General features: G+C 34.4%; 1 protein-coding gene across 4 annotated transcripts in view; it reads left to right on the top strand.

Moving 5' to 3' along the window:
- Positions 1-15,182, top strand: part of LOC108967555 (furin-like protease 2) — a 381,841-nt gene extending 366,659 nt beyond the window's left edge. For all 4 annotated transcript variants that reach the window (XM_018931052.1, XM_018931054.1, XM_018931051.1 and 1 more), the window contains one exon: positions 12,907-15,182. In XM_018931052.1, coding sequence (XP_018786597.1) covers positions 12,907-13,680 — 774 coding nt within the window. In that variant the 3' untranslated portion in view covers positions 13,681-15,182. The remainder of the gene's footprint in view (positions 1-12,906) is intronic.
- The last annotated feature ends 1,295 nt before the right edge of the window (positions 15,183-16,477 follow it).

Below are 16,477 nucleotides of genomic sequence, written 5' to 3'. Positions count from 1 at the left end.
GATCGACTTCGCCGGGCCCTGTAATACTAGATTTCAGTATGGGAGAATTCATCAAGCCCCCGGCTGTCTCCGGATGGAAAAGCCACTAACCAGATCGATCATTTTGTGATAGATGGAAGACAAGTTTACTATACTTTCGATGTGCGTACGCTTCGAGATCCTATAATTGGGTTAGACCACTATCTTGTTGCAGGCACGATGCGCAACCGCAACAGTGCAGAAAAGAATACAAGAAAGGTTCGGCTCGAGAAGCTGCAATCACAACAGACAGCCGAAGGATTTTCTACTCGACTCGCACACCGCTCTTTAAAAGCACTAAAGAGGGTGTACAAAATTTGTCACAATGTTTACAACACCTATAAGGAAACATCGGAGACTCTGTAAAGGAGACATAAGTTATCAGAGGGACGAGCTAAACCGATTTAGCTATGCCCGCCTAGTCACTCAGTTTAATTTAATTTTGAAATTTTGCAGCCCAAAAAGCTGCTCGGGCCACTATGTCAAAAAGCTGACATACAAACTGAACGATCGGAATCAGGTGCTTGTATAGAAAATTTTTTATTTCTCAAGATATCTCCACAGCCACTATTTGCTAGTATATTGCTCAGATTGGATCACTATAGCATATAGCTGTCATAAACGCTGATGAATCAACTTGAAATTCTGATTTAGCATATTGCTTGATTTGTGGAAGGTATTACAGCTTCGATGCAGCCGAGAGCAACGTTTTTTCTTCTTTCAAAATTATTCATTACTTACACACAAAAATAAAAGCTGAAGCACCCTGTATTTCCAGATAATCATGTGCTGCTAGAGCTACCGTTTAACATTTCGATTTCTAATATCTGATTTCGCATGATAAATAAATAAGTAAATGCTAGAAATAACAACAACATGCTATGATTTCAGTGGCACACGTACAGGCGTTTGAAATCAGAGCTGCTGTTGGGTGTCAAATAAACTTCAGTACAACCGTATCAATATATAAATGCTGAAGGAAATTTGGAGAACGGCAAAGCATAAAATTAACGAAACATTCAACATTCACACTAATATATATAGTACGTACATATAATATCAATATAATATAATATCGAACGGTCTTCATCGAAATCTGTATTTGCGCAAAACGTGACAACTTCACAATGACATCGACACCGCTGCACGCATTTACAGTAATTTATTTCGCCCCGCAGGCAAATATGATTACCGACGTCGTGAAGAAAATTGCTGCAAATGATATTGGAAAAATAAATTTCGGTTGGTTTCTGACTGACGGCGAAAATGCGCATAAAATCAGCGAATGAAGAGACAGGTCCATACTCTGCTGCTTCAAATAAAATTGAGCGCGTAAAGCGATGGCAGCGTGCTCAAAGCGCCAAGCAATGAATACAAGACGAACGTGTGGTCCGAAATCATATTTTGACAGGCACCGAGCAGCAAAGTCGACGACGAAATGACAAGAAGTCCAATTCGTAGCCGAAAAAGCAAAATCTATCCAAACACAAGTGTAATAAATTTATCGAATAAAAGTGAAAATGCGCGTGTTTTCCTGTTTATGACTGCTACGCGGCTCCTAACGCCGTGATTTGCTCGAAAGATCGTAGCCAAGTTAGTGTCGCAAGTATAAATATGCTGCCGTGCTATCTGCCTCTATGTGTGCCTATGCCCAGCACTTCGACTACGCATAATTGACGGAATTTACGTCGCCAGCGGCGGTACAACAAAAAATTATCAAAAAGCCTGTGATAGCAGGAAATTTCGCTTAATTTGAGTACGGCAATATTTGGCGTCACAATCTTTATCTCAGAACATGGTATATCTTCGTCAGTAAGGCGATACCAGCAAGTGATCAAATGACTTAAATAAAGCGAACGCCTCCAGCGAACATATTTATTTAAAACACCTTCAATATACAAATCATACTTGCCGCTAACGCTTGCGTTTGCCACATAAATTGCTCATTGCCAACATTTAGCGTAGATTATGGAAAAGTCGTAAATTCGAGCTGCGGAAATGGTAGCTTTCGTTTGAAAATGGCGAGCGCCTCACCGCATTTCGTTGAAATTGTGTTTTATTTTTAGATTTTGCTGGCAGTAAAGGTCAAGGCCCTCGGGCAATCGTTGGCTACGCCAATTTAATAGTGAGTCAACGACAAACCGTTATAAATAACTCAATTGATATTTATTTACGTTTACGACGAATTTAGCTTTGCGCAGTAATAGGTGGGGAATTTTATGGGAATATTCGATTGAACAATGAAATATGTATAAAGGTAGCTTATGGCATGGAAGTTAGCGAAGGTTATAATAATAAACGGCGTTATGACTATTCGAAAAATGAATAAGGGTTTCAGTGAATATCAATGACTGATTATTTTTTTTTATTTTTTTTTTATTTAATAACCAGGGCTACGTCTCCTACTAAAAGACATTTGAAAGAAAGTCATTTTACAATAAAAAAAAAAATAAAAATAAAAATAAAAATAAAAAAAAATATTCAATTCAAGTTGCGTCAATTTATTGATGTTCTTTATTTTGAAATATAAAATTGCTCTAGATAAATAATGTGAGGTGAGTGAAACCATTTTGAGTGAAATCCCATTTTAATAATGCCACAATTGCAAAAAAGCAACAACAACACAGTCATTGTTCATAGCAACATCGTTTCGCTCCTGACTACTAAAATAATTAATTTATTTTTCTAATTTTTTTTTTTTTTTTTTGTAATGAGCCAGCTGATATTCTTTAGACTCAATTTACACTCGATGTGCACTGAATACAAAAAAAAAACATAACTAATATTTCTTCCGTGGGAGCCGGATATGAGTCTCACAACTTACATACATGTAGCATAAAATATTCAGCTTCCACTGTTAGGTATACTCATACTATAAATTCTGAACAACTTTGCCTTGGGGATCGTGGGTGTAAAACCAATTTCAAGCCAGCGCTTTCATAGGCCAAGTTTTTTAGGAGTTATTAAATTTTGTTCTTCAGTTTTTGAGATATTCGAATGAAATTTGCTGAAAAATGCTGACTCAAAAGCGGGTTTAGACCCATAGTCCTCTTAAGCGAAGTTGTTCAGAATGGTCCGTAGAATATTTACAGCCTACGCAAGTATTCCATTTTTTAGCACCCTGTTAATTGACCCGTTCTAATGTGCATATATATTGTAAGGACTAAATTCATATTCTTTATAGAACTATAATCTCTTAAGCAAAGTTATTCAGAATGATGACAATTCTAGCATACGCGATTTTATAGAAAAAAAGTCGACCCGCCCTAATGCACATATAAAGACACCAGCTGGGTATGCGTTTTTTTATCTCAAAAATAATTGAGGCCAATAGATTTGACAGTTGTTGATATTTTTTGAATTTTCAATACAAGTATTTTTCTTTATATTTTAATATATTTCTATATAGTAATTATTTTTGTAAATATTTCCAATAGTCAATGGTAATTCGATTTTTTGAGGCACAGAAGAATTAAAAGAAAGCAAGGACCATAATATCGCTCCTATCATTTATGAGCCATAAATGGTATAAATAGTCTGACTTTCTTTAATTGGCGTAGGCTTAACGCCAGTGGCAGACCTTCTGGTACCTTGAAAACTACCAACTAGTTACTGGGTTTCAAGTTCTCACACAGTATTCTTAATGTTGAACATCTGCTCTCTTTGTGAATAAATTAAGCTGAACAAATGTTATTTTCTATCTTCTTATTTGATATCATCAGTTAGACACACAGTATCCAGCAATTTATTTTTATATTAAATTTTAATCAGACCTGGAAATCCAGAAAATAAGGACAGGGATGAGAGTTATTTAAACAACCTGTTTATGAATTAAGTAAATCATACTTAAATCCCGAATGCTGATTCTCGATAGATGTTCCATTTTATTCTCAAATGGCTTAACCAGCAATATTTTCATCGATGGAGTTTTGGGTCTATTCGTCTAATCTCAAAATTTTATTCAGCAAACTTGAGAAAATATACGGTTTTTAAGCGACCATTTTCATTTTTTTAACAGTGTAACCAGTTTTTGAAAATATATACATATATACCTAGTTATAGTCTTATTTTTTCTGCTTTCCAATATAGTTTAATCTAAGCAATCGTACGTTTCAATGTTTCTTTTCTGCGGTCGACATGTACTTACTTTCTGTGCTGTTTTCTTCTCAGATTTCGCTAATTTAGCGCTTTTGTTGCTTTAGAAAATAGGGTGGTCGAACTAGCTTTTCTTCCGATCCAATTACCTGTTCAGCTTTAGACATATAATCACAATATTTAATATGGCTCTCAGGGAGCAGAAGAAATTTTTAAATGGGAATTATGGTATTATATTAACAATCTGAGTCAATATATGCTCCTAAAGAGGTTGACTTAGCTCGTTCTCTACTTTATTATTGAACAACTACTTGACAGGCCCTTTCATCTGGATATAGTGGTGTTTCGTACCGCAACTAAGTCGTTACTAAAAGTTCAATTAGCACCGACATATTTGAGGCGAAAGAACTACTTATATAAATATGCGCTTCACCCACAAATACAGTAGGTTTAATTTGCATTCAATGTTAATCCCCGAATTAAGAATAATTTTTCTCGGAAAATTCACAAGTTAGGAAAATACGACAACAATAACCATAACCGATATCATTGTTGTCATAAAATATGCAATAATTAGCATTTAATTCAATACAAGATGACACGCAAATATTGTCATTTTAAATTCTTTAGCAATAAAGCTAAACTTAACAATAATTTTCCGATCCCGTCAGCTGTCATGTAAAGAATTTCACATATAAATATATATATGTACAATAGGGTGTCCTTTATTTCAAAAAATATGTTATTTTTTTTTGTGCAAACGCCAACAGAAGTTCAAGTTTTTGCCCCTAAAAAGTATCCAACCTAAATAAGCTGTTTATTTTTATAATTTTATTTATACTGTGCCTAGACCACATACATATCTCTTTCCACATATTTAATATGGGATTTTTGATACTTTACATATATTTTTGTTTCTAGTGCAAATAAATCTACAACTTTGAAAAGTGATATTCTCTACCAGAATATAATAATATGTGCAGAAGCCTTTCAAAATGATAAATGAAAGAAGTTCACAGTAGGTTGCAGCTCATCGGAAACGAAAAATAAAATAACAACCATTGAGGGAAAATTAATTTACGAGCAATTGGAGGTCAGGAAAAGTAAGGGGAGGGACTTGGCTGAACTTTTAAAAATCATTAATAGAACTTTCTCTTAATGCTTTTTTTTCTCTCCTTTCGATGGGTTTCATCATGCTATGAATTTTTTTTTTTTATTTCAAAAATTATCTACCCTGGTCTAAAAATTACATAAAAACACAAAATTTTCAATTCTACCAGAAAGCTCTTCATGATTTTATACAATTACTCATTTATGCTTTAAAAGTTATACGCATTTGAAGCTATGCATCAAGTGTACAATATTCGTATAGTGCACCATGACGTATAAGTAACATGAAATGTATCACCTGTATGAATACCCAGGTCATTTGATGTATAACTTAACTACATATAACTATTAAAGGAACAATTTTATGAAAAAAATTATTAAGACTTTTTTAAAGAAAGGAAAATTTTTTTAAGAATATTGTGGTGAATATGCCAAATATGAAATATAATTTACGCTTTAAGTAGAAGATAGAGAGTTTATGTTAAATCCTTGGTTTTATGACAAATACTAAAACAACGAGGAGCGTTTACACAAAAAAAAAAATAAAAATAAAAATAAAAAAAATAAAATGAGGAAATAACGAACACCTTAATGTATATATGTGTATACATATATTCATATTTCAATAAAAGCTGGTGTGTATGTACAACTATGTACAGTATGTATACATAACTAAACACGCAGTCAAAAGTAAATTGCTTGAAAAGTACTTGTCAATTTAGTCATGAACATTGTTGTTGGTGACAAAGCGGCGCCATCAATTCGTCAGCCTTACGAGTGAATGAACACACATCCGCCGATTTGTATGTGCTGTTGTTCTTATCTACTTGTGCTTGTACATAAGATAGATGATATCCTTTATGCTTTGAACAAGAAAAAAGGACGCGATGCAGCGGATCGAATGGTAAATGAGTGAGCTACCGACAGGAGCAATAACAAATGGGAAGCTATAAAAGCGGCGGAAGCCAAGTGCTGGAGAAACATGAGCACAGTTAGACGAGGCGGTGCCACCAGGTTTTAGTTTTACATGTTTGAACTCTGTATGTTACTCTATAACTTTGCATATATGTATGTATATATATATACGCTTTTGCATACATAAGTAATTTATGCTCTGATGATATGAACACACATGTGTGTGTGTGTGTGTGTTGTGGTGAGCGCTAAGCGATGCGGGCCACGTATTTAGCGAAATGACACGCTTAAATATCTCAGCACTGTAAAATTCAAAACAAATAAATGGTTTGCCGCTGCGCCTTGGACGGCGCGCTTACGTAATCCTGTTTACCCCTTTTTTGGCGCGACCCATCAAACTTTTATGGGCGCACCAACACATGCACACACTCATAAATCGCAAGTGAAGTGCTTTGGCAGAGCCTATGCGCGCTTTGTGCGGTCCCAGACCGACTATAGGCTCTTACTTGCATGTATGTGTGTGTCAACTGGCTGGCTTAGACACACGCTAACGCTTGGCTTGCCGCGAAGTTGTGCCCCTGCCCACCGCTAAGTCACTCCCCACCAGCACACATGGCTATTTTGCATGGCCTACCGCATACCTCACTACACACATACACACACACACACACACACACACACATGCAACGTGTATTTGTAAATATGCGCTTAGCTGTAGTAAGCACATGTGTGTGGCTGTGTGCCTGCTTACGACCATTTAGGCGCCCCGTAAGCGCGCAGATATTTGGTTTATTGCCATTTTATGGGTATGGTTGAGCGCACAAAACCAGAAAGTTAAACAACGAAACAGGATTACGAGCAACATAAAGGCTTGCTTACATATGTACACACATGTGTGTGTGTGTGTGTTTACGAACAACAAACATTGACTTACAAACATAAGACGTGAGCAAATAAGTGTTTGTATGTATGTGCGTAGTGTTGGCCATCAAAGTGGTATTTACATATATATATATATGTTTGTACATGTAAATGCATATGTAAATATATACATATATGTGTATATCTCCGTAGCAGCGTAATTGTATTTATGTGCACCCATTTGTATGTGTGTTTATATATGCAGCGCAAAGCAATTTTCCACCAATAGCCATTGAAAAATTACTTGTCGTTTAGCGTCTGCTATCAGTGTCGCTTGAGCTGGCTTCCTCCATCGTTTCTATTTGTTTGTTTCATTGTTATTTGTTCCATTACTTGTTGTTGTTAGACAATAATTGGTTATTCGCCAAAGGCACTCGGTTTTGTCGGTTGACCACTTCCCAGTAACGTACTCGGTGACTATTGTACCATCTAGAGTAAAGTAATTTGAAAGTATACATTTAGGCGCTTTAGGCATGATATAGCTGATTTTCATGTTCATGCTGTTGCTACGCGCAGATTTTAACTTAAGAAACGGAAATATTTTACGTATACATATGTTTGCAAATTAAAACATTTTCTGCGGATTTTAAAAATTTCAATCACATTTCTGAACACTTCAAGGTTAACTGAACATACAAGGTACCCCGAAGTAAACAGTACTTAAAAAAAAAAAAAAAAAACAGAACAAATGGTTCTTTGGGCAAAATTAATTTATTTTATTCAAAATAGTCTCCTTCTGCTTCAATACAGCGTTTTGCAAAGTCCAAAAGTCACACACACAGTTTCGATGGAATTTCCGGTGATCTTGGTTATTCCGGGCGCTAGATTCAAAAGTCCTGTTTACTTTGAAAAGTACCTTGTATGACAGTTGCAGAAGATTAAGAGTCAGAACGGATGTGCTATAGAGGGTTCGAAAAATACCTTGTCCTTCCCTGGGAGAGTGATGAGTTGGGTGAGGGTTAGTTTTAGCAGATCAATTTTCCGCACTCCGGCTTTCGATGCCTCCCCCTACCTTTAAAGAAGAAGTCGAGATGACGTCCTTCAATGCGTTTTATTCTATGATATTAATTTGTTGTGTGTTCCTTTAACCCCCTGCATAGCCAATATTAGAGTCCTTCAAGACAGATAAATTGCAAGAAAAAAGATCAAAAAGTGATTAACGGATCATCTAATTTCTGTTATCTCACATTCCGTCAATATTTTGACAAACATTGCTTTGGATAATATAACATTACTTTAGAAAATAATCTAGAAAAAATTTCGAGAAGATTTTTTTTAAATTAAAAAGTTTTCCATACGGAAACTTTATTTTCACTGATCAGTTTGCATGGCAGCTACATGTGATAGTGTTCAGCGGTGCCCGCAAATGAGGAGCTTCTTGTGAAGGACAAACGTGTGCAAAATTTCAGATGGATATCTCAAAGTCTCAAAGATATAAACTGATGGGAAAAATTAGGACTCAGCTCTTGACGCTCCTTATTCACATTTCTCCGCAGGCTCTTCCACTTTTCGAAAGTTTAGAACTTAGTTTTAGTTACTTTTCTCAGCTGCTTAAAGGTAGTTGAACTAAATATTGAATAAGAAATTATTTCATTAATAATAATAATATTTTAGTAATTACTTTCTTTGAAGAAGCCGCACATTAAAGTTAGATTTCAATATAAATACCATGATGCCACTTTACCTTTTTCAATTATATTACATTGGTTTATCTTTTCCAGCAAAAAAATATGCAAATTTTTTCAATTTCCCCTCAAAAATAATACTAATTTAAACTTGAATCTGCAATTTGCACCCACCTAAACATTTTATACAATATATATTTATAATACTGACTCGCTCTTGTAATAATATTTAGTAATAGCAAGCTCTGTTTGTAATCGCCAAAATGGCTGTAAACTGAGATTACGGCGATAATGAGTCATGTTCAACAACACACAACTACTTATTAACGCACAATCTATGAGCTAAAGCTAAATACCGTTATAGCGTTTAACATGCCACATAATACAGCCAACCATTGTACCATTTTAAACGATAACAATGCGGTCAAAATAAAATATCTGGAATTTGCACAATGCCCACATGCCAAAACATCAAAATGCACATAAAGCAAGCATGCTATTAGGCGCATGTTCTTACTGGTTCATTTGTTGTGTATAACACGGTGTGTCATATACATATAGATAAATGTATTTGCGCATGCATGCATGTGTATGTGTGTATACATGCATTTCCGACCACCAAATGGACGCATTTGCGAAATTACGAATTTCACAAATAATGCAATGCTGCGTGCAAGGAAGGAAGTTCGACTATCGCAAATTTACGCTTTCGCATTTAACGCTGCAATTTTTTCGGCATTTTCGCCAATTTTGTTTTTTTCTCTTTGTTAAGCATAAATTGCATGCTAATTTTCGCGCTTGTGTTCGAAAGTTTCGAGCAGACCACGCAGACAGGTCGGCTTTCATGTGCGCCACTTGCTGTGTTTCCACGTTTATATACAAATTTTTGTGGATTATTAGCAATACTAAAGAGTCTCACACATACTTACATGTTTAGTACAACAACAATGTATAGCCAACAATGTTGTCTATATAGCGCCTGTATTGGTAATCGCGTAATATTGATAGAGCAGCCGCCATATGAGCAGCCACACGCACATTTTTATTATATAAAATTTCTTCCAAAACTGAGTGTGTGTGTGTGTACTTATGTGTGCTTGCGTGTGTAATTGACTGGCCGCCATTATGGTTCATTGGCTGCGCTGGTCAGTTGGTTAGTTGGTCCATTGAATATTACGCCTATTGGTTTGATCGGTTGAGCGGTTGAGTGGTGTAGCCGCTGCTCGGTTTGACTATTCGACTGACTGCTGCCAGTTTACAGAGCAACAATGCATAGTTAATGTATACATAAATATATATTTATATATTAACGAATAAGCATTCTGGTCACAAGTACGCACAGCATGTTGTTGGGTGTTCGAGCTTTGCGCGGAAATTGACTCATTCAAACGATCACACCATAACGCTTTGGCAGTTCAACAATTTATGGTTGCCATCTACCAAAAGAATATCAACGCGCTTGTATGGCGCTAATGGCTTGACTACCATGTAGATTAGCTTAACACGGAAGTGCATATCAAGCAGCGCACACCAATATTACTATAATACATAGTATACTATATATTATATATATTAAATGTCGATATCAAGTTGTGATTCCTTTTATAAAATGCGTGTGTGTCTCGTCTGTTTATATATATTGTTGTCATACGTATATTTTAACTGCAGAGCATCGCCTAGTGGTTGCAAACCACAAACTGTTCGGTTAGTTGCATGCATTATATTTCAACTAATGCACATTGTGGCATATATTTATTTGTATAGTTCTATGTAAAGAATGCTACTTGCAGCTTTGAAAGCAGCAGAGCTTCGATTTTAAAGTATTTAAATGGAAAATTGTTCCATTCTATTCGAAATTAACTCTAATAGAAGGCAATATTTAATATAAGATGAACATTTTAACCATCAGAAATCGAAAGTTTTTTAGATATACCTATACATAATAGTATTTATACCATATGATCAAATTTGATACGGACTGTGACATATTTTAATACAAATATGTATTCTCGCCTTGAAAATATGCCCCTATTATCCAATATAAGCTTACTAGTGATTAATCCAAATTTTGTAAATAGTTTTGTATAGGTATTTATAGGCATTACCCGGCGAATATTTCAGTTTCGAAAACAGAAAAAATGCCTTTGAGCCAAAATCTGGCGCATATAGTGACTGAGTTTCGCGTTTTTATTCAAACAGTACGAAACAATTATGCCACACTGTGGCCGCTGGCATTGATGTGATGAAAAATCCAAGAATTTTCTGGCCACAAATGCGGTCGTTTTCGACAAACTGCTTCATGTAGCTGCCACATCCAATCTTTTTCAATGAATTGCTTCACGTAGATGGCTCAAAACGGCTAAGCAATATTTCTGAATGTGAATCACAATCCCCAGAAAACAATCTCCATCAACTTGATTTTGGCTGACTTTGGTAGGGTGCTCACGAACGTTATCAAGCCGCTCTTTTGTGTTAGTGGATACTCTTTATAAATGTAATAAACCTTGAGATCATCTGCCTATTTCTTTGATGCTACCACGACGGTTTCCAAGCACTGTTTCTTTAACATTTTCGATGTTATCGTCATTAACAGAGGTGAACTACTCGCATGAGGCAAGTTTTCGATGCCTTTGTGACCTTCACTGAATATTTTGTGCTATTCAAATAATTATTTTCGTGATAAAGCAGACCCTTACATCAGCAGCATTTACAAACGATTCCGTAGTATTGATTTATTTTGGGAACACGAAATTTCAAGCAAACTTGTTGTTAAAAAAAATGTTCAATCCTCAGGCCAATTTTAATATTTTTTTTTTTTGTTTTAATGATATTTGCTGTTCGTGCAAGCAACAACATAGAAACCACATGTACATCCTTTTTTTTTTTTTTTTTTCTGAGTTAATATGATTTGTGAATAAAATAAAATATATGGCATCTATTTTTAGATATCTTATTAGGAGATCATTTCTTATGTGCTATGTATGGTTAACTGTACGTACATATATGACGAACGATCTCACAATATCACTTAGTCAACTTCTGGCAAATATAGAAGGGTTTCACAAAAACATGGTGGTCTTATGACTAAACCATGGCTCTTATACGAGTTTCTTTTAGCAGCTTTTTTTTTATTCTTTGCCTATATTGCGTAGTGTGAGCTCGCCTGAAATGGTTATTCCAGAGTAGATATTAACACGCGCGCAGGTTAAATGCATCAGAATTCGATCAGATGGTGTGATATGCTTCAGTGTAAGACAAAGGAAATATACACTGTCTCAGAAAAATATCTTTCGGAGCAAGCTTAGATATGTAGCTCTAAGTTTGTTCATTAGCATGAAGCTTCTCCTCATAAGTCCGTCAAGAAGCTCAACCAAACACCTGGCAAATGTATGGGAACTTCATATACCATAAGGCTTTTCAAGCAAAGAGATTTTTAGCTCTTAATAATAATAATAATAGTAGCTGAAGAAAGCTAGAAGCTAGTTAATAATTTCTTAGATTAAAAATTGTCTATTCAGTTCATTCAGCTATCAATCTCTGCTGAATATATCATATTTATTTTTGTTTCTCAAAGAAGGGGTTGCTCTTGTCCAAATATTATTAAGTGATTTCAAATTTCCTTCTTGAAAAATATTCACTAATTAAATACATACATACATACATATGTATAATAAATATAGAATTAAAACGAATCTTTTGAAATTATAAAAGAACAATCGCTGATTTCGGTTAAATTTATATAAGAGGACCTTGGTGTTTTAACCTAATATTGATCCTTCCGTATTCGAGGATTTTGACATCAGTTTAGATCTAGCTCTCTTTAGAATAGCGGTGACCAAATCTCACCATTTTTGCCAGAGTTAACTTTCTAAACGTTTAATCCTTTGATGCTGAGCTTGAGAACCCAAACATGTCTGCTATAGCAGTAACCATTTCTGGACTGAGAACATCAACGCTATTACATCTTTTTTATTTGAAAGCTTCTGCATAGATATTTGGCCATGACTTTGTTTTAAGGACACCTTTAGAATTTTAACATTTGTCTAGACATTTAAGAACATTTTGACAGTTATCAGTTCAGGAAATTATATATATACCTCTAAATAACCTGGTTCATTTAAACCTAGTATATAATTTATGCATTAACAACTAACTTCGATTAATTTCAAAAGTCACTTCTAATCTATTTACACAACTCTCTCTAACATTTTACCTCAACTAGCGCTCAAGCAATGCTCGCGATGCCATTCGCTACAACAAAATACCAAATAAATCGGAGAAGAAACGAGGCGGCGGAGGTGGACCACGAAATGCGGCAGCAGCCAAGCTACTCAAAGCAGATGCCGAATCAAATCAGAACGAGGGCGCAGCTAATGATGATTACGACGAGGACGAGGAGGAAGAGGACGATGATGGTTACGGCTATCGCGATGATTGCGACGAAGTGAATGAGCGGTCAGCAATGGATACCGAAGAGGTGTACGTCAACGAACTGGATATGCCAACGGTAGACTACAGAGGCAAAGTAGTTGCAACAGCAACAAAAACAACACCAAAAAGCGCAACAGCCACAGCGAAGTCGGTGGCAGGCAACTCAGCAATGCTGGGTGATATCGACGACATCGAATACTATTGTCGCGGCACGAAAGCAATACTGCAACAACAACAACAACAGCAGCAACAGTCACTAATAACTGGCGCAACGACTGCTGCTAGCGACAGCGTACACGAGATAAATGAGCTGCAACAAATTATGCGTCAGCAGCGCAAAACGGGCGGCAACAACAACAGCAGCAAAAACAACGCCAGCAACGGTAGCCTGAACCGCAATGTGCCACCACGATTGCCATTTCTGAAACGCATCGAAACGCAACGGCAACAACAACAACAACAACAGGTGACGCCAAATGGCGGTTTGAAGCGCTCACCGACAGCGTCGACGGCGACGGCGGCGACAACCAACAACCGTGTGCTGAGCACCAACGAAAGGACATAGGAGTAAAGCACGCGTTGCGTTGTTAACAAGCAAGTAATGTAATTGCGTTTGTGATTGTGTATAAAGCGACAACAAAAACAAAAACAAAAAAACTGAAAATTGTAAAAAAATTAGTAGCTAAAAGCCTTTTATTAGTAAAATGATTTATATATATATAAATTCACTAAACTGAAAAGTAGAAGAAACGAAAAGGTAGAATAATGAAAGCAACTATTTAAGTGGAATTAGTGCGTACTGAGGTATTAGGGTGCGCATAATTATAAATATAAACATATATAAATGAATGCTAAACCATAATAGTAATAGCAATAAGTGATGATATCGGGTACGTTAACAAAACTTTTACAAAAGCCACGATTTTTTATTCGATTTGAAAAGTAAATTTTTCTGAAAAAATTTTGAAAATTACTAAAAAGTTTTAGTCTGAACAGAAACTACGTAAAAGCATGCTACAACAAAGTGCTTTTGCGGATATGTAAAAAAGAAATTAATGCAAATAATTTGTGTTTCTGTTGTTAATTCTATTTCTGTTAGTAATTCAGTTACCCTTTTCTGTGAAGCATTATGTTTGTACGGTTACGTATGCAAATTTTTGAAACAAATAATTTCTCTTTCTGGTCAAATTCAGTTTCCGTTGTTAATTCTGTTTCTGTTAAAAATTCTGTTTTTCTTCGTAAACCTTTTTCTGCTTATAAATTTGTTGCTGATCGCTTCTTGGCTTACACGCATATCTGTCTATGCAGTTTTAACTGCGCTTATTCATATGCGTACATCTCTCTATAGAAATAGGAGCAGAAAACAATAATATGAAAACTTACTTTTGCAACAGAAAACATCTAAATTTTATTTATGGCTTATTAATGGATGTACGAGTATTGCTTGTTTGCTCATTTATTTCGGCCCAATATCTCAAGATTTATGTATGATATATGTTTTATTTTTTTCCACAACAACAACTAAATATTAATAACTACAACCTAAAACAGCAAAAATATTAACCACAAACTATCCACGTGTAAATAATTTAAAAAAAAGTATATACTACATATAAACTTAAAACATATAAACTTTCTAACTGCTTGTGTGCAGACTTTGCAAGCAGAAAATTGAGGTCACCGTGTCACCAGAAACAAAAGAAAAAACTCACTTTGCACTACCAATACTTTCCACCAATTTTTTTCTTGAAAACTTTTATAAAAAAATACGAAATAATATAATAAAATCAAAATTTGCAGTTCACTTGCACCTCTAAGCTAAACTATACAACGCTGCTTTCATTGGTTATAATTTTGTATATATATTTAAATGTAAAATGCCTATTTTAGTTAGCTCTTTTATATATTAAAAATAATATTTTTTTTAGTAATTTTATGGGCTGCTGTAACTTTATTCAGCGCCTGCATCTTTTAGTAAAGCCTATTTTGTTGTAATTTCCTTTACCCTTTATTTCTAATGCACTGTCTGTATGCTAAATATCTTATAAAAATGTTCTCTATTATTTACGTATTACTTTTAATATGCTTAACTGTTCATATATATTTTGTAAAAGTCTAAAAATGTTTTTATGAAATTTTACATACAGTTTATTGCACTTTAATTTAAAAATTATTTTATTTTAATTACTTTAGATATTAGAATTTTGTAAATGTTAATATTATAACGAGAAAAAAATTTTATTTTTGTCTGTACAAAATTTCTTAACTAAATGCAATTGTTGAAAAATAAGAAAAATTTTAATATTTTTTAATTTTTGTCTAAAATCTGATAACTTTTTAAAATTGATATTGTATTCACATACTTGCTCACCATAAAGTATGTGAAAATGTATGTATGTAACGAAAGTAATCAAATTTTTAATGTTCGTAATTTGAATTTCGCCCAAAAAGCTACTTGCACAACTTCTATCTTCATGTTACAAGCATATTCAGTTACAACAAAAGATTTCTGTTAAAATAATAGCCTTTGGCTACAACAACAAACAAAGACAGAAAAAGTAATTTCACTATTATCATAATTCCATAAGCTACAAATTTTCATACATTTATTTCAAAAATAATAAATTTATATGAAAATTCGTATAATTCACTCTTAATAACAGCAATAGTAAAGCAAATGTTATGAAATTCTGTTACAAAAGCAAACATATGTAAAGTTAACATGTGCAAACAATAACGAAGGCACACATACATATATATGATAAAAACAGCGCAGCTGCTAAATATACAAGCTAAAGTTAGTATTCTGAATTCCTTAAGAAGTTCCCTCCTACTTGAATTTGTATTATGTCAAAATATTATCTTCTTTCAACAGAATTTCAATACACAGCACTGTAACCACTTAACATAACAGCGATATGTAAAATCACGCATATACATATTTCTGATATCTTTTCATAAGGTCTCTTATAAGTTATAACGATTCGAAAACATAGCATTGAGAATTGTAAATGTGTAAACTCATTTTGTATGAAATCCAACAACAATTTTTTTAAACAAGTGTAAACATTTATAATTTTACGATTTTACAATGCTTTACGGCGGGTTGTGAGTACCCCAATTATAAAATTACATTTACCGTATACAAAATTAATTTAAAAGTTATGTTAAAAATGTAAAAGGTATAAAAAGTGGTTGCAGCTGTATAAACACCCTTAATATTTTTTTAGTAAAAATCTGTTAACTGGTAAAAGTTGGAATTTGCAGTTTTGGGCATCAAAAAAGTGCGTTACATTAAGTTTCCATACATTCTAAGCATATTTAATTGATTGGTCTCGAAACACGCATTCCACAGAAAAGCA

This window comes from Bactrocera latifrons, unplaced genomic scaffold, assembly GCF_001853355.1.
Source record: "Bactrocera latifrons isolate USDA-ARS-PBARC rearing strain unplaced genomic scaffold, ASM185335v1 scaffold_19, whole genome shotgun sequence".
Taxonomy (NCBI): domain Eukaryota; kingdom Metazoa; phylum Arthropoda; class Insecta; order Diptera; family Tephritidae; genus Bactrocera; species Bactrocera latifrons.
This window is presented reverse-complemented; position numbering and strand designations above follow the sequence as displayed.